General features: G+C 36.9%; 8 protein-coding genes across 8 annotated transcripts; 2 read left to right on the top strand and 6 right to left on the bottom strand.

Moving 5' to 3' along the window:
• On the bottom strand, positions 1–1,564 carry RHIMIDRAFT_271233 (TLD-domain-containing protein). The gene is made up of 2 exons (XM_023612241.1): positions 363–1,564; positions 1–304 (listed from the first exon to the last, which is right to left on the bottom strand). Exons 1-2 carry the CDS (start codon positions 1,550–1,552, stop codon positions 145–147), a joined length of 1,350 nt encoding a protein of 449 aa, XP_023461609.1. The 5' UTR covers positions 1,553–1,564; the 3' UTR covers positions 1–144.
• Positions 1,565–8,853: 7,289 nt separating this feature from the next.
• Positions 8,854–9,886, bottom strand: RHIMIDRAFT_248280 (uncharacterized protein; the record flags this gene model as incomplete). Its single annotated transcript, XM_023610500.1, has 5 exons — positions 8,854–8,932; positions 8,995–9,064; positions 9,133–9,445; positions 9,490–9,605; positions 9,631–9,886. The coding sequence occupies 5 exons, from the start codon at positions 9,884–9,886 to the stop codon at positions 8,854–8,856; spliced, it is 834 nt and encodes a 277-aa protein (XP_023461608.1).
• A 1,065-nt stretch (positions 9,887–10,951) lies between these two features.
• RHIMIDRAFT_271223 (aldo-keto reductase) lies at positions 10,952–12,500 on the top strand. The gene is made up of 7 exons (XM_023612240.1): positions 10,952–11,191; positions 11,240–11,320; positions 11,369–11,482; positions 11,542–11,577; positions 11,635–11,701; positions 11,761–12,220; positions 12,282–12,500. The coding sequence occupies exons 1-7, from the start codon at positions 11,140–11,142 to the stop codon at positions 12,354–12,356; spliced, it is 885 nt and encodes a 294-aa protein (XP_023461607.1). The 5' UTR covers positions 10,952–11,139; the 3' UTR covers positions 12,357–12,500.
• Positions 12,501–12,701: 201 nt separating this feature from the next.
• RHIMIDRAFT_191018 (fungal chitin synthase) lies at positions 12,702–14,326 on the bottom strand (the record flags this gene model as incomplete). The annotated part of the gene is made up of 4 exons (XM_023605944.1): positions 12,702–12,895; positions 12,942–13,941; positions 13,999–14,166; positions 14,225–14,326. Coding segments are annotated over 4 exons (1,464 nt in total), but the record flags the coding sequence as incomplete, so codon positions are not given.
• A 2,596-nt stretch (positions 14,327–16,922) lies between these two features.
• On the bottom strand, positions 16,923–17,390 carry RHIMIDRAFT_302382 (uncharacterized protein; the record flags this gene model as incomplete). Its single annotated transcript, XM_023614386.1, has 2 exons — positions 16,923–17,177; positions 17,229–17,390. The coding sequence occupies 2 exons, from the start codon at positions 17,388–17,390 to the stop codon at positions 16,923–16,925; spliced, it is 417 nt and encodes a 138-aa protein (XP_023461605.1).
• A 1,239-nt stretch (positions 17,391–18,629) lies between these two features.
• RHIMIDRAFT_271212 (Non-histone chromosomal protein 6) lies at positions 18,630–19,695 on the top strand. Its single transcript, XM_023612239.1, has 4 exons — positions 18,630–19,027; positions 19,084–19,142; positions 19,195–19,488; positions 19,538–19,695. The coding sequence occupies exons 1-3, from the start codon at positions 18,859–18,861 to the stop codon at positions 19,258–19,260; spliced, it is 294 nt and encodes a 97-aa protein (XP_023461603.1). The 5' UTR covers positions 18,630–18,858; the 3' UTR covers positions 19,261–19,488; positions 19,538–19,695.
• Positions 19,312–19,672, bottom strand: RHIMIDRAFT_242245 (uncharacterized protein; the record flags this gene model as incomplete). Its single annotated transcript, XM_023609736.1, has 2 exons — positions 19,312–19,488; positions 19,538–19,672. 2 exons carry the CDS (start codon positions 19,670–19,672, stop codon positions 19,312–19,314), a joined length of 312 nt encoding a protein of 103 aa, XP_023461604.1.
• Positions 19,696–21,941: 2,246 nt separating the features above from the next.
• RHIMIDRAFT_248276 (uncharacterized protein) lies at positions 21,942–22,872 on the bottom strand (the record flags this gene model as incomplete). Its single annotated transcript, XM_023610499.1, has 3 exons — positions 21,942–22,495; positions 22,550–22,655; positions 22,711–22,872. 3 exons carry the CDS (start codon positions 22,870–22,872, stop codon positions 21,942–21,944), a joined length of 822 nt encoding a protein of 273 aa, XP_023461602.1.
• Positions 22,873–25,218: the final 2,346 nt, after the last annotated feature.

Below are 25,218 nucleotides of genomic sequence, written 5' to 3'. Positions count from 1 at the left end.
AAAAAAAAAAAAAAAAAGAAAAAATGAAAAAATGAAAAAAAAGAGAAAATGACGTCTTAATTATCGCATAGGTTAAAATAGGTAAGAAGTTAAGCATGTATATAGGTTACAAATTTGCTTAAATAATGGATAAGCATTGACGCTTTAGCTTTCTTGCTCTCTTGATGGAGGAGGAGCCAAGTCTTTTGAATACATTTTTTTACCAGCCATTTCCATAAACTCCATATCCTCGCTATAATTAAGCACGCCTTTACCATTCGTATCATCCTGTTCATCCTTTTCAATGGGCTTAATTAGCCAAGCTATTAATAGGATATTAACATAAAAAGTTGTAAATGTTTCTTATTTCTTTGGACTTTCCTTCAACTTTGTCAATTGTAAATGTATCATCTTTGGTTAGTTGTGGGCTCTTGAATGTTGAGCACGAGGGTCCTGCTCTAGAATGACCATTTAAAAAGTCAGCATCAACCCATAATCCACAATAATCGAACTGTCCACCCATTCCAAGTCCATTCGGAAGACTCTTTTTACCCCAACAGAGATACTGATAGTGATTGTTAACATCTTGTCCAAGCCATGCTCCATAGTTGGGTGATAGTTGAAACAAAAAATTAGAGATATTACCATACCAATTCGTCCTTTGATACTCCCAAGCTTCATCAGCATAACCCCCAAAGATCGACCCATCCTTTGATTTGATGACAATCAATGTAGCTCCTTGTCCCACTATTTTATTAACAAACACTTGCCAGCTGATACCGTCTCTTTTGGATGAATAAAGTAGTTGATGACTTATTCCTTTGGTGTCGCTAGATAGACAATGGGTAGGAACATGCTGCATCAACATAAAATAATCATAAGGAGATATCAATTCAGAGAAACTGGATAGTTGAGGAGATGCTAGATGTGCCAGTCGCCGTTGATGCAAGCTGTCTTTGTCCTTTTGTGTGCATCCTAAAAATGCATACTCTGCTATTAAATAAAACAAATTGAACATACAAGGTACATTTTTCAACCAATCCATAAATTCAATGTCACTCAAGGTCGATGGTGAACTTGTGCTCTTTGCTTTCCAATCGTCTTTGTCGTTCTCCTTTTTCAATTCTTTCTCTTCTTGTTCCTCAAAAAGCCAGTCAGTTGACCCACTCTTTTCTTTCTGTTCGATTGCATAATTCAGTAAATAATCAACTAGCCTTTTTGGGTCATGTTGATGGATATCCTTGATGATGACGTTTTGGCCTGCTTGTGAATACCAGAGAGGAATAGAGCTTGTCACTGTCCATAGAACGAATGTTTGGAGTGATATTTTGTGCTTTTTGACACATATTTGAAAGATATCATACATTTTCTGTGTGTTTTTTAATCTCAAGATGTCATATGCAGTTTGAAGGTAATCTAGACGTGTTCCTTCAGTTAATGAGTCAAAGAGTTCTTTAGAGTAGTATTCTGGTAATGTTTGTTTGTTCTCGACAAGCTGCTTTCGTTCTTCATTTGTCCACTTTGACAGTAATTCTTCTTCTTTTGTATTTTCTCGACTTGTATGATTTCCCATTAGAAAAAAGAACAAGACCTCCTTCAGTTCTACATTGACTATTATTTTACGTGACGGTTCATGCTTTGTATTACACAAATTTGTCTCTGCATTCAATCTTTACGGAAATAAAGTTGCACAAAGTGTGAACGAATGTCGCTTTGACGCACAAGATTATGATATCTTACTGATAAATATAAATATAATACATCAGCATTCTTCAATAGTTTTGAAGTTGAGTGATCTTTGGTCGATTTGCAATGTCTTCCAATCGACTTTCCCTCAACAAGTTCATATGTTGGAAACTATGAATAGATCTACACTCGTCTCGGCTTATTATGTAAGTCGGACCGGATCCGTTTCAAAATATACTTTTTTGGTCCAACATCTTGAAGTATTCACAGTTGTCTAAAGAAATATTAAAGTAATAAAAGCAAGTACAGACGTTTTCCCTTTAATATCCATTATTTATTCGCACTTTACAAAAGGAAATTAGTTTCAGACAATTTTAAAAAAAATAATAATTGCTCTTTTTACCTGTAAAATCTCTAAGCCAGCGCCCCATCAGAGTGAGACGTGGCAATCACATTGGAGGTGGCACTTTGTCGCTGGAACACATTGGGGTGATCATTGCCGTTCCATATGGATTCAGCAATGGTAAACATGTTCTTAGCGACCATTACATCACGATTCCAAAAAACATTATATCTTTTACAAATTAATACTTGATGAATCTAGCACTCATCTTCGCTGCTTCCACATCTGAGATTTTGCAAGTTGCTCTCCAAGCAGCTGTTACATGTCTATAGAAAAAGTGATGTTTTATTATACGGCTATCGATATTAAATGAATGTTGTTTTTGTATACCTTCGAGGTATTATATTCGTTTCTATCTAGGAGGAGAAGCTCCCCTAACCTCTCATGTCGTTGAAGCTGTTTGTACAACTTGTCAGAAACACCACACCGAAGACCTTTGAACTTGACATGACTCTTACTTTTAAGGCCACTGCCAAATACAACTAAAGGCATTCTAGTCCGGTCACCTTCCTCATATTTTTCCTTGTGTTTCCTTTCGGAAAAAAAAAAAGCTTTTAGAAGAACAATAATACGAAGTATTCATGAATATGCGTAATACCTTGATATCTGTCCCTTGATTTGTAAGGACACAAGGAGGATTGCTTTGATGTCTTTTCGTCTTGTTTCTTTTCCTCTTATTTCTTTTTCTTTTGTTATATCTTCTTGGTCCATTAATGAGGATGTTGACAACATTCTCAACCGCGTACTGGCCACCAGTATAGTTATACCATCTAGTCCTTGCAGTTTCAAAACTGTAAAAATTCAGCAAGGCATCCATATGCTGAAACACATAAGTTATATGCATTATATAATGATCAATGCGTGTGGTTTTTGAGGGAGGTATACGCGTTTCAATTTGCTCTACGTTCGACCTTTTTTGGCGGTTTAGATTTTTCTATAGGCTTCTACATGTTTCTACAAATATATACACAAATTTTTATTGAAACTTCCCCCAAAAATTTCCTATAGACTTTCATATTTTTGCTGTTTTTTAGCTTGTATGAAAGCTTCAACATTTGGATGAATCGGTATACGCATACCTTTAAAAATAAATAAAGAAAAAACGACATTAATAATATTGTTGCTAATTCAAAAGTGTGATTAATTTTCATAAAGTATCCAATAGCAGGCAGAGTTTAACTCAAGAGCGTGATTAATTGAGCTGATATGGGAGGTATCATATACCCTAATATAATCTACAGAAATATCTAAAATCATAACCAATATTTAATCAAGACTTAAGAAACGCGTAATTATCATTCTTTCTTGTGCATCTATTTTTTTTTTTATTTCGCGTATTTGACAACATTCAGTGCAAACTTTACACAATTATGACCCAGTTCAGTAACATCGAACACCCTGCCGACACTTCCAGTGACGCCACAATACCGAAGTGGCTCTTTGTCGCGACAAAAAGTACAATAGAATAAACACTGAGATGAGGAAACTCATTATTGGTGAATGAAGGCCAAAATTGGTGAAACTCTCAACTTGTCTGAAACTGATTTCCTTTTGTATCTGAATCTCCTTTTTACAGTCTTTTCAAAAAGTAAAGCCGCATTTTTGCAGTTTTTATAGTATAGTTTATACGAAAAAGCGACAAGTCAGCGCGACATCTCTTTCTAGAAATCGTGTATATAATTAAATAAAATTTTCATTGTATTCCCTTTATACCTTTCAAAGCCGCGCATCGTGGAACCATTATGTCAGATATCACAAATGAAGTGCTTACAGCTGAAGAGATTAGAGAATTGCGAGAAATCCGTGAGAGATTCAGAAATCAAGATCTCAGAGACGAACAATTAGAATTACCAGAAGATATTCAGCTCGATTTGGAAGCCTCTTCCAAAATACAGCTTAAGAACAAACTCAAACAATACGTCAGAGAAATAATTGAGTTCGAAGGCGGTAAATGGACACAAACAGGGACGATCAACAAAGTTTATCTCCTAGAACTCAAGAAATACCAGGTGAATGCTGCACAAATGGTATCTGCAATCGGCAAAGGAGCTGATCGACTATGAACAGCCGGACGAGGAGCATCAGAACTGTACAACGAACTCCAATATGTCTTCGAAGAAAGTGCAGACGAGCAGACCATGTCAACGATCCTGGAGAAGGCTAGGAGGCTTGCAGTGTACTGTCTCGCAACAGGAAAAGAACTGGATAGAGATTTCAAAGGCCAATCAACAAAGACGCTTCGCCTCCCAGACCGCCTCAAGTATCTCAAGGATGACGACGAAGACTGCAACAAAGACCTTTTTTTCTCTCCTGAAGTTATTGAAAAGATTCAAAAGACTAGATTTGTAGAGCCCGTCGTCAAGCGATCTAGATATTCATCAACACCCCATGTTGGATTTAATGGTAGAGGACATTTCAATGGAGGCAATTTCAGAGAAAGATCAAGCGAATGAGGGGGGGTTTTTTTTGGGAGGAGAAGAGGCAGGGGTGCCCCATACCCAGCAAAGCTCAACCCCAGTGAGGCAGGCTCGGTCCAGTTCATTGGAACCTGTCAAATTAAAAAATCAGAAAACAAGGAAAACAATAGAAAATCAGATAAAACCAAAAACAATAGAAACTCTGAAATGCCCACAAAAAAAAACACATTACATTATTCCAGAGGATGGGATCCCACCAGGCAGTCGTCTACAAAATTTTTACACAATTGAAAACGATTGACGAAGCACCGATAGCCCTTGTACATTATCAGCGAAGGCTATCGAATCCAGCTTCAAACAAAACCAGTCCCTTGGAAGACCAAGAAGTTTAACTTGTTGGCAGAAGATCAAACGGCAGTAGGTTCAGTAATACAGTCGTTTCTAGCTGCGCAGGCTATAAAGAAATCGCTAACCCAGGGCGCACGATTTCTGTCCAATTTCTTTACCATCATGAAAGCAACAAAGGTTCGACTGATTCTCGACTGCCGTCAAATAAACAAATATGTGCAATACAATCACTCCAAGATGAAAGGTGTTCCTGCATTGAGAGAATTGATAGAGATCAACAACTTCGTACGCAAGATAGATTCGAAGGATGCTTATATAGTTGTGTCCATTCATCCGGAGTCAAGGAAGTTTCTCTCGTTTCAACATTAGGACACCACATGCCAATATCGGCCTCTGGCCTTTGGACTGAGTGTAGCACCCCGAGTGTTCTCAAAGTCGACGAGATTTGCGCTGGAGCCGTTGAGAGAAAAAGGCATACGATTGGTTTATTACCTAGATGATATATGTCTGTTAGCACAAACCAAGGAGGAGATGAAGAGGAATTCAAGGGAAGCACTGCACCAGCTAACTTCGTTGGGGTTTATAGTCAATCATCAGAAGAGCGAGTTGGAATCAAAATATGTGCAAGAATTCCTAGGGTTTACCTTCAACAGCAAGCAAATGCAGATCAGTGTGCCACAGAAGAAGATATCCAAACTGATGTTAAGGATTAAACAACTATTCAAAGAACTGGAAATAAACTGCTCTTGTCGTTGGATAGCAAGTCTTTTGGAGGATATTACAGCAGTAATTCCAGCCATTGGGGAAGTATTGCTGAGAATCCGATTCCTACACCGAGATTTAGCGATGAATTTAAGGAGACAGCAATACAACTGGGAGAAGCCATGTCCATTATCTACTCAAAGCTGGAACGAACTACAATGGTGAACCAACAACGTATAGCTCTCAAACGGTCTGCCAATAAAGATCGATACAGGCATCAGAGAACCGGATATCAGTATCCACGTAGACGCCTTCGATTCAGGGCGGAGTATAGCACCAAAAGAAGCCGAAAAACACGGGTTTTGGTCAGGGGTCAAAAGCAGCACTTTGATCAATGCGAGAGAACTGAAGACGATCTTATTTGCTCTTCAGCTACACGCGTGAAAATTCCAAAACTCATTGATACACGTATATGCCGACAACACGACAGCACTCAAACATGCAAAGAAGTCTGGGGGAACAGCATCCGCGTTGCTTCAGACGTTAAGCTTGGAAATACAACAAGTCATCACGATCAACCAACTGATGATAAGATACTTTCATATACAGGGAGTGAAGAATGTTCGAGCGGACTACTTCAGCAGAAAGAAGAAACCACTATACGAATGGACTCTTCCAAGACGGTTCTTCCAAATGATTCAACAACATTGGGGTAGAATGACGATAGATGCGTTTACGACCAGGGAGAACAAACAACTGGCGACGTTCTGGAGTTTCCAGCCGGATCCTCAAGCTCAAGCAACAAATGCCTTCCGACAAGAATGGTCGAAGAAGGGACTATATCTTCATCCCCCATGGAAGCTAATACCGAGAGTCATAAGGAAGTTACAAGCAGACAGGGTTACAAAGGCAATGATGATCACCCCAGCATGGAGAAGCCAACATTGGTGCCCAATGGTTATGCGTCAGAGTATAAACAAGCCAATAAAGATCCAATTGAACAAGGCATGGTCGGTGACCGCATGGCTATTATCAGGGCGTTCCAAGCAAATAGCGGTGTCAGTGATTCAGTAGTCGAATTTTTAAAAGAATCCAACCGGCCATCTACAAGAAAGAACTACGGCCAAGTCTGGGCACGCTGGTCAGCATGATGTGAATCGCAGAATCCTCAGTATAATCCAATAGAATATAGTCCCGAACATTCGATAGAATACTTAACATATAAGAAGACGCCTTCCTACTCTTCATTAAACATTATACGTTCAGCAGTAGTACCCGTTTATAGGGTGATTCGTTCACATAGATCACCTAGCTTCCAACTAACTGGTCATACAGTACTTTGAAGCTAGGAGAAGGAAGGAAGAGAAATTGCCAAGCAGCACGCAAGAAATTTATGATGCCAGAGTACTGATGCAAACAGCATTGTCATGGGAATCGACATCGGAATTGAGCATAGACAAGTTACAGCTAAAGACGCTAACCCTGTTAACCATCGCGACTATGTGGAGACCAAGATCAGATATTGGCACATTACAGTTTAGGGACGTCAAGTTCCAGATGAAAGAAGGTGTTGAAGGTGAGCCATTGGGTGTAACTTTAACAGCAAGGAACCCAAAGGAACTACGACCAAAACAATCGAAAATAGTGTGATTGAAAAGAAGGGGGCTTGTCCGGTGCACATACTTTGGACATTCTATTTATTCACCAAAGATCACTGAAGTCATCTATCGCAAGACCACACACTTTTCTTAACTAATATGGCACAAAACAATCCAAATACATGGCAGTCGGTTAAACCAGCTGCAGTTGCTTCCTGGCTGAAAGGGATTATGGAGGAAGCCGGCATAGACACAGATAGGTTCACCGTCCACTCGATTCGGTCAGCTTCAAGTGCCAAGGCTGTTACAATGGGATCAGAGATCGATTAGGTAAAGATGCATGCAAACTGGAGTCTCAGGTCAAGTACTTTCGAAAATTACTATTACAAGCCGCATGACCAACACAAGCGAGGACGAGAAATGGCCAACAAGCTTTTTGGTGATGTTACCAAAAACAGAATCACATCCGAAGTCGGAATGGAGCCAACAACGATTGTTGTAGGAACGACCGGAAATAGTAACGTTGGCGAAATGAAGACAAAGGATATGGTTACCTGTCCAAGTTTTTTCAGTTGGCTAATGAAATGCAAGTAAAAAGAAATTCCCGCCCTTTATGCCTTCAAATCACAGAAATCTTGAGCGCGACCTTCAAGGTATAAAGGGAATACAATAAAAATTTTATTTAATTATATATAATACCGAAAATAAAGCGTGATCCGGAGGGCTATAACCACATCCTTTGTCTTCGTTTCGCCAACGTTACTATTTCTGATGCTCCTCTTGGCTTCCCTCTTTTTGAAGGTATGCTTTCCAATTATCCGAAATAGTTGGCTTATCTCCAGCCTCGTTCAATTGATCGAAGTTCCTTTTTGGGGGAAGAAGAGGAAGATGACACATTAATAGTGTCTTATCAAATACAATTTCTATTCAATAACTTTATTGTACGTGTTGATTTAGCAATCTATCACATTATAGATATCCTCATAGTTGCTACCATGGAGAATTATTGGTTTATGTTGATATGCTTTATACTCTGAGGTTAGAATTAAACTCCTCAGCTCACTTTCGCGTAGCTACTGCAAATACAAACTTGATACAAATTCAGAAAAAAAAAAAAAAGGTATATCCGTTGACCATTTGCCAGCCTGCCAATGTACTTCTTGATTTCTTCTGGCAAAGCTTGTTCTTGCAGTCAAGTTAAATCACTGTGAAAGTCCCTGTAGATGCTTTTGATGTCTTTTAACGTAGTTTTCACTATAAGATATTCTTGGCTGTGGAGCTTCAATTAATTTTTAGTGGCTGTAGGTCAGCAAAACAGAAGATAATGATGTTGCGTTTATTCGTCTAATTCATTCTATCCTTTATATTATATTGGCTAAAACATATGCTCACTCTACCATATCACTCGCTCATATTTATAGTTTTAGTAGTATTAAATGCATCTTTTAAAAGATCAATGATAGCTTTGGTTTTAGTGTATATCTATTGATTCAGTATTGAAAAAAAAAAGAAAAAGAAAAAGGAAGGAAGGTATAAACAAGGCCAAATTGTTCACATTCATATTGACCTTCATACTGTTCGCCTTCTTCTTCCGCAGTAATAGCTCGTTGCTGTTTAAAAACTCGATTTACCTATAAAGATATGTGCTTAGTCGGTTATATTTTTAATAAAAAAATATATTAAAATTACCTTTATCATCGCTAAGTCTTTTTCCAAGCAGCTACTTCTGAGGATCATCAACAGTGAGGTCAAAGCTTGCATTGAAGTCAAATGTGAATTTTTCGTCTACAATTGATGTGCTATAAAAATGCATGTTAGTGAATATATAACATATATAACGTCAAATGTCTATAATACTTACCTCATCGCTTCAGAAATCACCAGCCGCGATCTATTTAATGAGTCTTGGACTATTTCAGCTACATCATTATCTAAAAAAGGTCAGTGTTAGTAAATAAGTTATGTGCGAAAATCTGTATGATTATTCCTTTGTCAGTACCACTGGTAGCTTGCTTCTTGTTTCGTCGACGGAAAGAAGACCAGTAATGGTCGAGGAGTATGTTTGCTCCCCAAGAGCCAACCCAAGCACGAAGGGAAATATAAGGCAATGTCTTAGCTTCCAGCTCTTGAATGGCATCAAGCCGGGCATCATCAGCGACACTTCGCCGGGTGCTGTCTTTCTTGATGGCAAATTTTCTTTTTATACCATCAATGACAGTTTTGACAAGGGTTGATGAGACATTCACCTTGCAAGTATCAAGCATTTCATCGTTAATCTTCTCGTATTCAGGACCACGTACCTCATCAATGATCTACCGAAAATGCTTCCAGGAAAAGGAAGTAGGGTGATCTTTACGACCAGAGCATGCATCTCTTGCTCTAGGCTCGGGGATGTTGCGGCCAGGGAACAAGTGAGCTGCGAAAAGCTCAGTGGTAGCAGCAACCTCAATGGAGTCTTAGGCACTTGGTATGCTGTCCAACCAGACTTTCAGTGTACCAACTTCTTCTGTGAGCACAGTAGCTTGCTGCTTAAGGAGAATTACTGCTTCTTTCAAATTCTTGGTTTCTTCCAACATTGCTTCAAAATTGCTGCACATATCATTAAATCCATAGTTAACACTAGTAGTCAGCTGTTGGATCTTGAAGACAGCATTTTCCAAAGTAGGCTTTAATGTAGAAGTAGCAGTAGGGGATATTTTAAAGAAAAAGAAGACCAGGGTAAAAAGCTTTTTGTTTATAAAATGGTTAATCATTTCCAATATAGATCTTTAATGGCCAGCAATATTGATCACCAAAAAAGATGTTTTACTGGTCTACCACTACGCAATTATTGGACATTGAGTTTTTCGGGAGAAAGTTTCCCATAGTGCTTATTGGATTGCTTACGAGCGCATTCCAAACACTTGTTGAAGCTCCATTCATTTAATGTAGTCTTGAAGAAAGGTTTGTTGTGATATCGTCGATTAACAAATTGTCTTAACTTGGGAACAGAAGAATACAACAAGACGAAATAAGCTCTTTGAAGTCATTTATAAACAAAGAAAAGAAGGAGATTCATGGCAAAAGGGGAAATTGATCCTTTATATGTAAGAATAAATGCTGTCAATCAATTACATCTTGTGGGTTATATTATATGACGCACCATCAGCTACTATAGACTATAGATGCCATGAGTCAATGTTGTGGGCTTAGTAATAATATTTTGGATTGTGTACGACATATATTGATTATATGATGTCAAAGGGTGTAATCCTCTTCGATATAAACGGAGAAATACGGCATTTGCTACATTCAGCTTCGAAAGTAAGCTTGAAATCGCGAATAGATTCAGGAATACCCAACATAATAAAGTGAAAAGGTTATTGTTTATTGAGGCTATCAAGTTTTTTATTTATGCCCCTTTTTTTATTCAATTGTCGCGAGAGGGCATACAGGAGTAGGTATTCTCCGCATGAACTTGTGGAATTTGCAGTGGCACTCTTGTGGCGGCTTCACCAAGCCGGAAATGTGGCCCTCAAAAATGTAGCATCAGTGGCATCACCAGATAGTTAAGATGGTGTATTCAATGAATGTTTGACTGTCGACTTGCAGATCAGTGTGTACTCACAAGGAAGGATTAGACTCGCAACGAGAGGACCGTAGAGAAAAAGCCGAAGACGTAAGGAGAAAAACAATTTATTTACCAATTGAGTAATGTGTCTGAACATAGAGATTCAATTAAACCAAAAAATACGTCTGTATGTTCAATCAGTTATTCTAGACATGATTCTATTTACTAATGGTCTGACCATTATCATTGGCGTATTCAGCGGCTCTCCTTGCGTTTCAAGTGTTACTGATTCTCATCACAATACAAACAACCGCTTATAGGGGACATCATCCTGAAGTGCATTATTTTTATATGGAAAATAAAATATGGCTCAGAGAGAGCGTGTATCTGTTTTTTTTTGAGACACTATTTATCAGCCGCGCTGTATCAGTGATATTTTTTTTCTATTTTAAAGTCATGACATTAACCAAACGCCTTCATGATGGCAATGAAATACCAGTTCTCGGCTGTAATTGTTAGAATCTAAGCCATCATATTATTTTGACATTACAATTAGTAGGAACTTACCGTATGCGATCAGAAGAAGAACTCCGGCCAGTCATTACTGAAGCGATTCGTTGTGGATATCGGTTAATTGGTGATGTTGACTTGTAGTCTACATAACAAAGCACTAATCTTTATATAGATTCGGCAACAGTCTATAAGAATGAGGAAGTATTGGGAAAAATCTTGAAAGACATTTTTACAGATCCTTCTTTTGGTATACAACGCAAAGACCTGTTTATAACGTCTAAGCTATGTATGTTAAAGTGATGTTTCATAAGATAAATGTAAGCTAAACTCGAAGAGGATGATTAGCGCCTCAAGATCAAGGATATGACAACTGCTACAAAGGTTTTCATACGAAATGCATATAATAAAGTCTGTTGCTAACTTTGCTGCTTCTTTTAGCTGTAAACAAGTCTCTTGAACGATTTGGCTTAGATTATTTTGACCTTTATTTGATACACTGGCCAGGGTAAAGAAGAAGAAAAAACAAATGAATAATTGAAATAATCATGGGAACGTATATTGCAGCACTGCAAAAAAGCAATTAAGTGACCCTATCAATTCCGAAAATCGTATGGGCAGTTATAGAGCACTAGAACAATTATATAAAGAAGGGAAATTGAAACAAATAGGCATATCTAATTACACTGTGAAGCACTTAAGCGAACTATTGCAAAAGTGTGAAATCGTGCCTCACGTACATCAATTTGAACTTCATCCATATCTTTATCAAACTGAATTACTTAACTTATGCCAGCAACACAACATTCAAGTGCAAGCTTATTCTAGTTTAGGCGAAGGAAAGCTTGTCAATGGTGAAATCAAAATAGACTGCCTAAACGATATTGCTCAAAGGCTACGAACCACACCAGCTGTTGTGCTCCTACGTTGGGCGGTGGACCATGGCTGGCTGATTATTCCAAAAAGCAAAACTCCTACAAGAGTAAAAGAAAATGCATCTGTATTAGATGTCCAACTTTCAGATGAAGTAATGTATTAAGGCTCTAATAAGCCAATTTAATATATGTATATAACATGCTTATACATAGGACATAAAGCTACTGGACGATATTCATAATGCAAAAACTCGTAGATTTTGTTGGGATCCTACCAATGTCTATTAATATATTAATTAGCTATCGATTGAATTCTTGTTAAAGATTTACAATATAGTGCTAGTCTTATATTCTTGAAGAGAAGTTTTATGATACGCAAAAAGAAATACAAAAGAGCTTTATTGATCAAGTATTGTTATGTCTTTAAAAGATAGCCAGTCTTTTGTTGTTGTGTTGAGATTGTTTAGTTATTGTAGTTACATTATTGATGGCCATTCCTTTTCTTTATTAAGCAAATATACGAACTGTAGGATGCAGATATTATTTCTAGTATTTTTGTTCATTATTGATATTCTTTACATTTAACACACAAGTATTCACATTGATGTTGCTACTTTTTTTCTGGCAACCTTTACGGTCAGCCTCCCAAGCTTGCCATGTTTTCAACGTAATTCGTTTAGAATCAAATTTGCCGCTTCCATCTCCATGCCCTTGGTTTGTCTTCTCTCCCCTAACTACGCGCGTTGCTCCCCATGAAAAATCATCAAAATGCCAGAATGAGTACAGGGGGAGTAGCATATTCCAAATAGGTAAGGCACAAATGTAGACTGTATTCAAATTAGTATATAACAACTTAGGAAAGAAAAAACTTACTTATTAACCATCCAATATATGCCACTTTGAATGTTGTCATAGCTATTAACACAGCAGGTAAAAACAAAATAGCTAGCAATAGGCCTAGTGATTGCCATTCAGGATTGGTAGATGTTGCTGCTTGAATAATCAAATAAATCGACATAACAATGGCTGCCGGTAGAACCAATGTACCAATGAGATCCACAAATACTGAAAATTGCATTGACAGACATGCAATTCCACACAAGTCCGAGACAAGAACTAGCTCCATTAGGTTATGCACAGTTGAATTGATCCATCGTCGACGTTGGGATAGAAGAACGCCTAATGTGTCAGGAACTACTGTTCGACAACGTGCCTGTGGCACAAACATCATTTGCCGCTTAGGAAATGTGCGTATCATCAATGTGGATAAAAATCGATCTTCTCCCAACAGTAGCAAGTTTTTTTCATGTAATGTTCTTACTATACTCTGATTATATTCGAGTACAATATCTGGGTTGGCAAGAATAGGTACCCAACCACCATGCTTAGGTGCCTTGATACGATACATGCTAAAGCATCCTGGGAGACAAGTAACCATACCGAACAGAGATTCAAATGCCTTGGCATAATGATGCGAAATATAGTATTCAAAGACTTGAATTGCTGTTACCCATGTCTCACTCTTGTTGGCAATCCTTGTCTCACCACAGAGTCCCATAATTGTGATATCGTTTGCCATAGCTGCAACCATGTATGTTAAAGCATCTGGTAATACTTTTGTGTCAGCATCTACCATTAATACAGTTTCAAATTTATCAGGTGTAACGCCCTTCATGAGCCATGTCATCTTCCAAAAAATTTCATAATCCAGTTCAGTCAATCGATCATTAAGTAAAACACGCTGAAAGAACGACATAAGGATGACTTGAGAATCGCGTTTACCTCGATTGCCTGCCTTGGGCCCCTGTTGCTCTTCTTCTGTTCCACATTTGATAACGGCAATACAAGGTACACCATTGTAGTGCCCAGCATACTATGAACAGATATCAGACTTTAGCTTACCATTCTTTACATTGTCAATGCCATTTACCACTTTGGCCATATTAAGTTGCTTTTCTCCTGTGGCTACAGCAATATAAGAGCATGGTTTTGGATTATCCATGGAAGTATCAATATCTAGCATGTCGACAAGAATATCAGGTGTTGACCTCTCTTCCCCAGCTCCTGTGATCAATCCATCTGCAATTACAAAAAATATCTAAAAAGTTTATCTTAGTCTTTTTCTCTCTTTATGCTTTCGTATGCACATAATTTACTTTATGATCTTTAGAATAGGCCGTGTTTGACAAACTGTCCATGGTCGTCCTAAGTCCTTCTTCTCCCTCAGAATAACAAGTGACCAGCATGACTGTATACAGTGCTATATTTACTATATCACATCTAGTATTGTTTAATCGTCGATTTGACACACTTTCATTAGATCCGTGGCTGCTATACTCATACACTGACGTATGGCTTGGATGATTAATGGGGTTATCGTTTCCTCCGCGTACGGACCGCCACGCCAGAAACCAGTTAGAGCGGCCTCCAGGTGTGATTAGACGACGGGCAATAAACCATTGAAATAAAAGCGCCATACTGTATTTGATTACAATGATAACCATAATGACAGCAAACATGGCGTTCATAATAATTTCATTTGCAATACATCCACCGAATTCTCTTGTAGCAACGCCAACTTTGAATCTGGCAACAAGACAAGGAAGAATCTTTTTGCTTTGGTTTGTATAGGACAAAGCATAAGTAATGTCGTTACCTTGGGAGTTTTTGATTATTTGATTGATTATAAAAGATTCAGAGTCAACGTAATGAGCTGGATCGAGTACATCATTACCAACCATGACAAGGTTGTTTTGTTGAATATCTTCCCATTCAAAGCTTACATACTTTGAACTCTTGTGATACTTTTGAAATTCTTTCAATGAGATACATGTTCCATTTTTTGGAATCAGGTCCGAACCTATTATCTTATATTCAGTTCTCTTCTGTGCACGATAACTACTGTAGCTATACCTTGAGCATTAGTCACGGCACATGGTGTCATTCTAGCATACTTGGACTGCAAACAATCTGCTTGCGTATCAATGTTAAATAATGGTCCTATCTCCATCCCTTTAAAATCGTCTGTTAAATTTATCCCTTGAGTTTTCATGAATTGCTGAGCAATGTTCAATGGAAACAATTGACCAAATACTGTAACATCTGATCTTTCTACTGGTTTCCTTATGCCATTAATAATATCTGAGTATGGATATCCTTCTTTGCCTGGAGGGCATATATTTGTATGCAGGCCATAGATTATATAAGCCAGTACACCGCACAGTAGAGCAACTAAATAACACAGGGCCATCTAATACATCAATTGAATGTCAAGGTATTTATAAAGATAATTCTAATTTCAAACCTTTTCACGCCAAGCCTGTTGCATATCTCTATCTGCTTTACCAAACCATTTTCGCATGATACAGGGCAGGAAACAGCAAGTGGACAAGTAAGCTAACCAAGCCCACCAATTATCAAGTACCTTGGGTTCCTTTGATATCTTTTCTGGACTTTTCTGGGAATTTTGCCGAGCTTTTCTCTTCCCTTCTAATTGATGCTGTAAGTTAAGTGGCATTTCCCGTGTTATCATGGTTGACCGTTGCCTTTGGCGTTCAGGCCTAGATAAAGATTTAGATCTCCCAATCTGATGGGAGTTTGTCATCCTTTATTTTGTGTAATGGTAGGACAAAAAGGGGAAAGGGGGAGGGAAATAGAGAGGGAGTACAAGAACCCAAAAGAAAATTTTGTTCAGCCAATAAAATTAAGCCGCCCAATCAAAGCCACCAGATTATTTACAAGCACAAATTTCGTTGTCATGTTTATTTATCAATGCTTTACGATAAGAATAATTTTATTTGATAATAATTTTTAATGACCAATGAGCACATAGCATCTTCATGCTGTACTGCCCGGGCCAGATCGAAATGAGATGGAATAAATAACCCTTTTAGGATTAAAGGGAAAATGTAAAAGTATTATGTATTAGGGATGATAGTTAACTATCTGAAAATTTTTGCTGAATGTAACGAAGACGTTTGACAAAGGGTTCACCAAGATGGTTTGAAGCTTCAGGAAACTGAGAGTGAGCTAATTAGTCCATTTCGAGTAATATAGCACATATGGAAGGCCAACGAATGAGCCAGGCATCGATTGATTTTCTCGCTTTTTTGGTAAGGAATATTGGTGGTAAGAGGTTCAAAAGATAGGAAAGTGGATCGTCAATAGATTTGGGCATCTGAGGGCGGTTGTGCATATCTAAACAAGAAAAACTATGCTGACGTGAAAAAAGTTCATTTGGATGAAAGGGACAGACTTGGAATTTACCAAGAGGTAACCAACCAAGTCGCCATCGCACGCAACGAGACCGTTCACTTCTTGTCATTGGTATCCGAAGAATAGGGCCGACAATTAGATCATTACGGCAGTGGGACAGAAGTTTAGAATGTTTTTCTTGGAGCTACGAACGGTGGTTGTCAATCAAAAACTGTTCTCGTTTTCTAATAAAGTTACTATGAGACATAGTTTCAAGATATTCATTGCTGAATGATGTCCATAGAGGTGATTTGGATAGTTGGGACCATTTCGAGATACGCTGTGATTGTATGTATGGTAGCAATTTTGTTAATAATGCGTCGTCAGGTAGGAAGGAGGTTCTGAAAAGAAATTGTGTCTGAAGTATGGAAATACGATCCTTCATGTTTGGTAAATTTGTTAAGTGTAGCATTACCATATCAGTGCTTTACTTGAAATTCAGACGATGTTAGTTTTTTTTTTTTTGGGCGAATCAAAATTAACCTTTAGATGTTTGCTTACCTGTTTTGGACGAAATAAAAAAGGAAATTCAGATACAAAAGAGCGTTATTTTTCAGACAATTTTGAAAATAATAGCTGCTCTTTTTACCTGTAAAACCTTTAAGCCAGCGCCTCACCGGAGTGGGACGAGGCAACCACATTGGAAGTGGCGATTTGCTTTTTGAAGATACTAGGTCGACCTTGACCATTCCAGATAGTATGTGCAGTGAGAAGCATGTTCTTGGAGGCCATTACATCCCGATTCCAAAAAATATTGCAAGTGTTGCACTTCAATACTTGATGGATTTTTCTGATATCATCACCTTCTCCACACTTCAGATTCTGTAGGTCTTGATTTAAGCAGGAGTTGCAGGTCTATAAAGATATTGTTTAGAATGTATGATCTATGATCATTGTTATACTAACCTTGGAGGTTTTGTATTCATTGATATCAAGAAGTAACAACTCTCCAAGTCCCTCTCTGTGCTTTAATTGCCTGTATACTCTTTCTGATACACCGTGCCTTAAGCTTTTAAACTTTACATGACTCTTATTTTTAAGGCCACTGCCAAATACAACTAAAGGCATTCTAGTCCGGTCACCTTCCTCATATTTTTCCTTGTGTTTCCTTTCGGAAAAAAAAAAAGCTTTTAGAAGAACAATAATACGAAGTATTCATGAATATGCGTAATACCTTGATATCTGTCCCTTGATTTGTAAGGACACAAGGAGGATTGCTTTGATGTCTTTTCGTCTTGTTTCTTTTCCTCTTATTTCTTTTTCTTTTGTTATATCTTCTTGGTCCATTAATGAGGATGTTGACAACATTCTCAACCGCGTACTGGCCACCAGTATAGTTATACCATCTAGTCCTTGCAGTTTCAAAACTGTAAAAATTCAGCAAGGCATCCATATGCTGAAACACATAAGTTATATGCATTATATAATGATCAATGCGTGTGGTTTTTGAGGGAGGTATACGCGTTTCAATTTGCTCTACGTTCGACCTTTTTTGGCGGTTTAGATTTTTCTATAGGCTTCTACATGTTTCTACAAATATATACACAAATTTTTATTGAAACTTCCCCCAAAAATTTCCTATAGACTTTCATATTTTTGCTGTTTTTTAGCTTGTATGAAAGCTTCAACATTTGGATGAATCGGTATACGCATACCTTTAAAAATAAATAAAGAAAAAACGACATTAATAATATTGTTGCTAATTCAAAAGTGTGATTAATTTTCATAAAGTATCCAATAGCAGGCAGAGTTTAACTCAAGAGCGTGATTAATTGAGCTGATATGGGAGGTATCATATACCCTAATATAATCTACAGAAATATCTAAAATCATAACCAATATTTAATCAAGACTTAAGAAACGCGTAATTATCATTCTTTCTTGTGCATCTATTTTTTTTTTTATTTCGCGTATTTGACAACATTCAGTGCAAACTTTACACAATTATGACCCAGTTCAGTAACATCGAACACCCTGCCGACACTTCCAGTGACGCCCACAATACCGAAGTGGCTCTTTGTCGCGACAAAAAGTACAATAGAATAAACACTGAGATGAGGAAACTCATTGTTGGAAAGTCCGTTACCAATGGTAGCATGTCCAAAACAGCTGCCTCTCGTCTGTTCAAACTTCCTTGATCAACTATTGATAAAGTTGATGTTTATGAAATCAAAATTGAACACAATTGTCAAGGTGAACGAAGATCAAAATTGGTGAAACTCTAGAAGTATTCAACTTGTCTGAAACTAATTTCCTTTTTTATTTCATCCAAAAAAGGTAAGGCAAATATCTGAAAATTAATTTTATTCATCCGAAAAAACTAGCATTGTCTGAATTTGAAGTATAAAAGAAACTGAGTAATTGGTATAAAACCTTGACCAGCCAATCATAATGCCCACATAATCCTGTCAAAAAAGAAAAAAACGCGTCCATTGTTTAATCCCAGACCTTCCAATAAAAAACATAATCGCCTCATTTCAGTTGCCGTATTTCTCCCTCTGTAAAATTTCTTCTTTTTTTTACTATAAATTTTAATATGCCTAAAGAAGCTCCCACTAAGGTTAGTAAGCGTGCCTCCCCTGACGATAAGAAGAAGCGCGGAAAGAAAGATCCAAACGCCCCCAAGCGTGCCTTGTCTGCATACATGTTCTTCTCTCAAGCCAATCGCGAAAAAGTCATTAAGGAGAACCCAGGTGCTAAGTTCGGTAAGGATTTACTTTACGATTCATAATCAGTTCATCTGATTTTATTTTTTTACAAGGTGAAATTGGTAAGATCCTTGGTGCCAGATGGAAGGAATTGTCTGATGAAGAAAAGAAGGTGTGTAAAGTACTTTGTATATATAACAACTTCTAAACTCTTTGCTTTATAGCCTTTTGTTGAACAAGCTGAAGCTGACAAGAAGCGTTATGAAGAAGAAAAAGCAAAAGCAGGTTAAAAATTTTTTACAGTCGTCTTTTCTCTTTGCATTCTATACATAAAAAAATAACTACTTGCGGCCTAAAGTCCTAAAAGCGCGCTGTCTTTCACCCATTGCCTTGTACCTATTTTTCTCTTGTCTTTTAGCATCTTCTGGTGTAGGTTGATAATTTGATTTTAGTATACGGCGAATAGCTTCTCCTGATATTTTGAACTCTTGGGACAGCTTTGTTATGTTGTAATCAGGCTACTTCTAATATATATAAAACATTCTTGTAATGATTGACTGTTTTTACCTGTAATGCACATCTACGAATCTTTTCCATAGTCTCTCTTGACACTCGCTTTTTTGGTAGCCAATTTGGTTTAGCGGGATTAGTATTTGTCACAAAGGTTCTTATTGATCTTGACAAAAGAGATTGTAAGGACATGAAGTAGTTGCTTTAAAAAGGAATTAGAAAAGGAAAGAAAAATACCCTAAAATTGAAACAAGCTTTTCTTTTTTTTTTTAAGAGTCACGAGTCTACATGAACACTATAGTGCATTACAATTGTGCCACTCTTGCTTTTACAATCCTTTATTCAATGTGTTACAAAATGGTCTAAAATCAGTACCATCCATTCATTCTTGTATCAGTGTATCTTAAAGAAGCCTTTCTCTTCTTTCAAAACAGTAGTTCTATTCATTTAAACTATCCTCCTAATAGCCATAGAAACCCTCAATTGGCTGTATGTGTGCTTATTCATGACTTTGTTTATAGTCGTTAAGCCTTTGAATTGAATATGGAACAGATCATTAGCATCTCCCTCCGTATGTGTTATTGGTTCTCTCCAAGTTTATTCAAATCAGCAGCTCTTTCCGATTAATAATGCTTTGTTTTCTTTTAAAAGGTTCAATAACCTAGCTATTCTTTTACTTAGTTTATCCTAATATAGTCTATTGGTGCCTCTACTGACCTTGTTGAGTAAATGGTTTACTTGATCATCACTACACTTGCTTGGGATAAAAGACGTAATTATGATTAATGTCTTTGTGAAGAAAAACAGAATAGACAGTCTTTGTTATTATTATCAACTGTGCCTCTAATGTCATTATCAATAAAGCTTCAAATATCAGAAGCGAAGAATAAAACATGTATTAATAACAAAGGTTGTGTTGATACTTTTTACGACTGAAATATATGCATATATATAGACTATATGCTGTGTATTTAGTTATAGCGATTTATCTCCACGTTGATTCTATAAATGTATGAATGTAAGTTTTATTACAGGCTGTCTCTTTTGATAAAAAGTGAACAAGAAGAAACAAATGCTAGCAAATAGTCACCCCAAAGCCATTCTTTTTTCTTTTGCTTCTCTTACAGCAATCTCCTCTGAGTAACACAATTATCTGCTAAACATATCTCGTGATCCTTTCTTCACCTCTTATAATGCTTCCATAATCCCTCCTTTTCTTTTACTTGCCTATAATGACACTCTTAGTACTAGCCTAAATATTTAGAATAACTATTTATTGTCAAAATAGTCAATCTCGTAAAAAAAAAGAACGGAAAAAGAAACACGTACTTTAACAAATAAATGCTAAATGTGCAGCTATATTAACGGTACAAACGTGTATATATTTTACAAGTGATAGCAAAAAAATATTGATATTAGTAATCCACATGTTTTACGTAAACTAACCGAAACAGTAGCATATCAGCCGCAGTTAGAGTTGTATTGAGCTGACTAACAATAACAAATTGACATATCAAACATTAACCATTTTGAACTACTCGTGTTTCTATTTATAATTCTGTGATTCTCAAACTCTCATATGCGCCCGCTTCTCCGGGAAGGACATGAAAAGGCGATCAATAAGGCGTTATGGCCGATGTTACCTAAAGTTTAGTCTGTGAATAAGCTCCCTGCATGATTAAAAGTAGTCGGAAGGAATAATATTCTTATTTCTACATTACATTTACTCCTTTCTTTTGTATAAAGTGAGATCAGCTCATTGATACGCATAAACATGATGTAATATATGGAATTACCAACAAACTATATCTTTGCTTACAAATACTAGACTAACCGCCAGGAAGATAAGTCATGACAGTCATGTATATATCAAACAAAAACTCACACGGATGTTGCACTCCTCTTGTTTGAACAAAATAACCATGCCCCCTTGTCATTGTTTTTCAACTTGTTTATTTTTGCCTATACATCATCCCCAAGTTCGTCATGAGCATGTACAAGTTTGAAGACCGGCAACTAGGTGATCGTGCGTTACAGAAGACACTTTTATATTGCGTAACCAGACTTGAACAGCACATTAGTCTTAATTTCACAAATACATTGAGCTTCAATTGTACAGTAGGAATCAAGATTATATTTAAATTTATTCATAGTTCATATGTATTTAACAATAGGACTTTTTATTATACAAAATAAATACAGTTTACGTAGATGTTATATATATTTATAAGAATATATAGTTGATTCAGTGAATGAAGAGAATGTACATCAAGTGTATATATATGGGCACGAAAGGAGCGTATAAAAATGAGTGGCTGGGGTACATTGTTGCATAGAAAAGATGGATATATATAGAGAGAGAGATCATAGCTACATAATGTTGGTATATGTACATATATACATGTATATATGTATAAAAGGTTGCATATACTGAGAAAAGAAGAAGGAATGGAAAGTTTCTCTATATCGACTTGTAACTGTTTCGTTTGCTAGCTGAGGCTTTTCGACGTCGATGCTTAAGATCGAGAAATAGTACGCCAGTTGTTGGATAGGTATTTGGAGGGGGCGTTGGTTCTGGTGCAGACTTTGGTTTTGGCGACGAGGATTTTCTTAATTTTGCACGAAGAGCTTCCATTACCTTTTCGTGATCTAACGGCTGTTGTGGTGGTGGAGACTGCTTGGGTCTGTCTGTGTTTAATTCCATGATACTCTCATAAGAAAGTGTGCGATGGATAGATGAGCGAGATTTTCTCTGTGTTGGTTTCGAAGTGACAACAGGTGCAGATGCTGGAAACATTGGTAACTCTGGAGGCGAACTTGGAATGTGACAAAGATCAACAGGTTGCGGCGAAGTAATTGAAACGAATTCAAGCGAGGGAGAGGATGCAGCACTTGTTGTTTCTATCATATTGTAGTGATAATCAGATGAAAACAATGTATTCATCTCTGTAGACAAGGAAGACGAAGGTATGATTTGCTCCGGGAAGTGATCAACATATCCCAACATGCTGGAACCTATAGATAACAAAGTTAATTAAGGCCAATAGATAGTACATAGAGCGAACCTACTTGATTCATGATGCGGATGATGATGAGGATGTATGAACTGGTATTCTAGCATTTTTGCTTGTAGATGCGCTTCCTCTGTTTGACGTAATTCTTCCGCTGTTCTTCGCTAATGGGTACTTAGATCATGTTTCCAAGACCGAAAAATATATGATGTAACCTACCTTCTCTTCTTGCTCTTTCGCTAATAGTATATGCTCGGATAAGTCTGAAGTGGGTTCATAGTGAGCAAGAATGTCTTCTACAGACATGCTGCTGAATGACATTGAAGGGACTGTGTGATGAGGAAGCATTGGATTGTTCCATTGAGACTGTTTAGGAGGCATTTTTATCTACTTTCAGCAGCATACAGCGAAATGAAGAAAAATAAAAGAAAGAAGAAAGAAAAAGCAATTGTATTATTCTTCCTTCTCACAGCGCGCAATTATATATTCACATAAAAAGGGTTAAAAATAAATACAAAATCGGTAGCTTAAAAGCGGCGTGCCAAAGTAATTTAAAATGTACATCATATGCTTTTTGAATTAGAGGGCATGAATTAAGCTCTCATATTTTTTTTTTTTTTTTTTTTTTTTTGCAATTGTACCAAAAAGACAATGACTACCACGTTTTTTGTGACAATCAGGTACAACCTCGAAAAAAAACTTGTTTAATTTTAGAGATACTCGATTATGAGTAATTGAATCCTTTGGTTCATACAAAATTGTAACTTGTATCTTTTGCCATTGAATGAACATAAACTCGTCTTGTATTCAAATATAAAACTATTTGGTTTCTAAGCAACAAATTTCAGATTTTCTGAAAAAGAAAAAAAGATAATACGAAGAAAATTACAAGATCAAAGCGTAAACCCGACTTGCGTGTAAAATAAACAGAAAGTTCAACTTTTTGGGATAAATTAAAAGCTAAAGTTACACCAAAGTTTCAAACATTCAATGAGGTATTCTAAAAATAAACAGACTTTGAATCTCCACTTTGTTTCCCCTTTTTTTCAAAGTTAAAAATAGATTTTTGCCCTTTACGACCTTCAACTAAGAAATTATGGTAGTGGCTGAATACAAGATAGAATGTATCATGTATGATGATATGTGCAGGGTAACTTGAAGACATAAACTACGGGGCCCTGATATTATGTGAACCCTAGTTTCAGACTAGTAATCCTTCTTTTTCTTTCATGTTTGCTTTACCAATGAGATATTAAAAGTTATTTTTAGTGCAAACCTTTCTTTTAGTCTTTTTAAGAAAAAATATGCAAAAGTAGGAAAGGTTGAATCGGAATACATAAAATATATGCATTCACTTGATTCATACCGAATCAATTGTAAGTACAAATACAACAAAGTAGCTTCAAGAGTACATTACTTCAATATCCTTAACCCTGCGTGATGCAAGCAACAGAACCCTGTATTTTATAATCTCTTTACAGGGTTTTATGCAGCCACCTAATTCAACGTTAAACAATAGCCTGCTTTTTGTCCGTGTGATGATGGAGCGCTTTCCATTTATAGACTATCATTGTTCTATATATATCTCGTGTCACAGTTGCACTTGATTTGATGGGGACAGAAAAAGCTTAATCTCCTTATTTATCATTTAGGATGAATACAAAGGAGAAAAATTTACTTGTAATAGTTACTCTAAAAATATAATTATTACGTAAGATCAATGTTTAGCTTACAGCTAAAAATAATTTCCTGGCTTCCTACTTCCCTTTGATAGGGTTTAATCAGATGGAATCATATCAGGTACAAGATACTGTTGCATACATGTAAGAATACACATTCCTGATGATTGCAGGCTTGCTTGAAAAAGAGTGAGCTCTTCTTGTCCTTTGTAGAAATACCAGTTATCAGATTTTGTAAAAGTATCGTTTTGTATGTTATCGCTCCATTTGAGTTTGTCGAGGTCATAATACATCTGATAACCTAGTCTCTCAGAGTTGTAAGCTACTTTGGATTGCTTAAACAGACGTATCACTTTTAAAAAAACAGGCAAAAATGGAAACAGTCGTCCTACAGACGAAAGCTGGTAACCAATAATATACACAATACCTTTACAATGAACGACTCTTTTAAGTTCAATGTCCTTTTGAAAGTCAATTTTTTTTGATTTACCCGAGTAATTAAATAAATACGCAAAGACCATGATGAAGCTGACAGTGATCACCAACTAATTAAGCTGCGCTAGAGTATTTTTGAAGGTCAACTATAATATAGAAAGTGATCGTACGTGAAACCACGCGATGACTGAAAATAACGCACATGACACTGATATAGCTGTACCAGTGGCTAATGGTTGGTATATCTATATCGCATCATTTTTTTTTCAACCAAACCTAAAATACTTATCGTGTCACTTTCCATAATTAGGTTAGCAAAAGGGGGGAAATCAACCCTCTTGATGAGGATGCGGGCATTTGACATTAACTGTGCTCTTTAGAGACATTTTTAGAAACGTCTATCTTGATTAAGGGATTTTAGTTTGTACCCGTCAGTCGTTTTCCCTCACAGCAAATTCTGCTGAAACGCCAAATCTCCCGTTACTGAATAAAAAAGGCAGCGTGATTAAATCAATAAAAGAACAAACAATATCCAGCATTTTGCTTCGAAGCTGTTGTATATTTTTGTACATCAAGAGAACTGGCTTCTCGAAATGATGCTTTTCTTTTTTTT

This window comes from Rhizopus microsporus, assembly GCF_002708625.1.
Source record: "Rhizopus microsporus ATCC 52813 unplaced genomic scaffold scaffold_29, whole genome shotgun sequence".
In the NCBI taxonomy this organism is placed as follows: domain Eukaryota; kingdom Fungi; phylum Mucoromycota; class Mucoromycetes; order Mucorales; family Rhizopodaceae; genus Rhizopus; species Rhizopus microsporus.
This window is presented reverse-complemented; position numbering and strand designations above follow the sequence as displayed.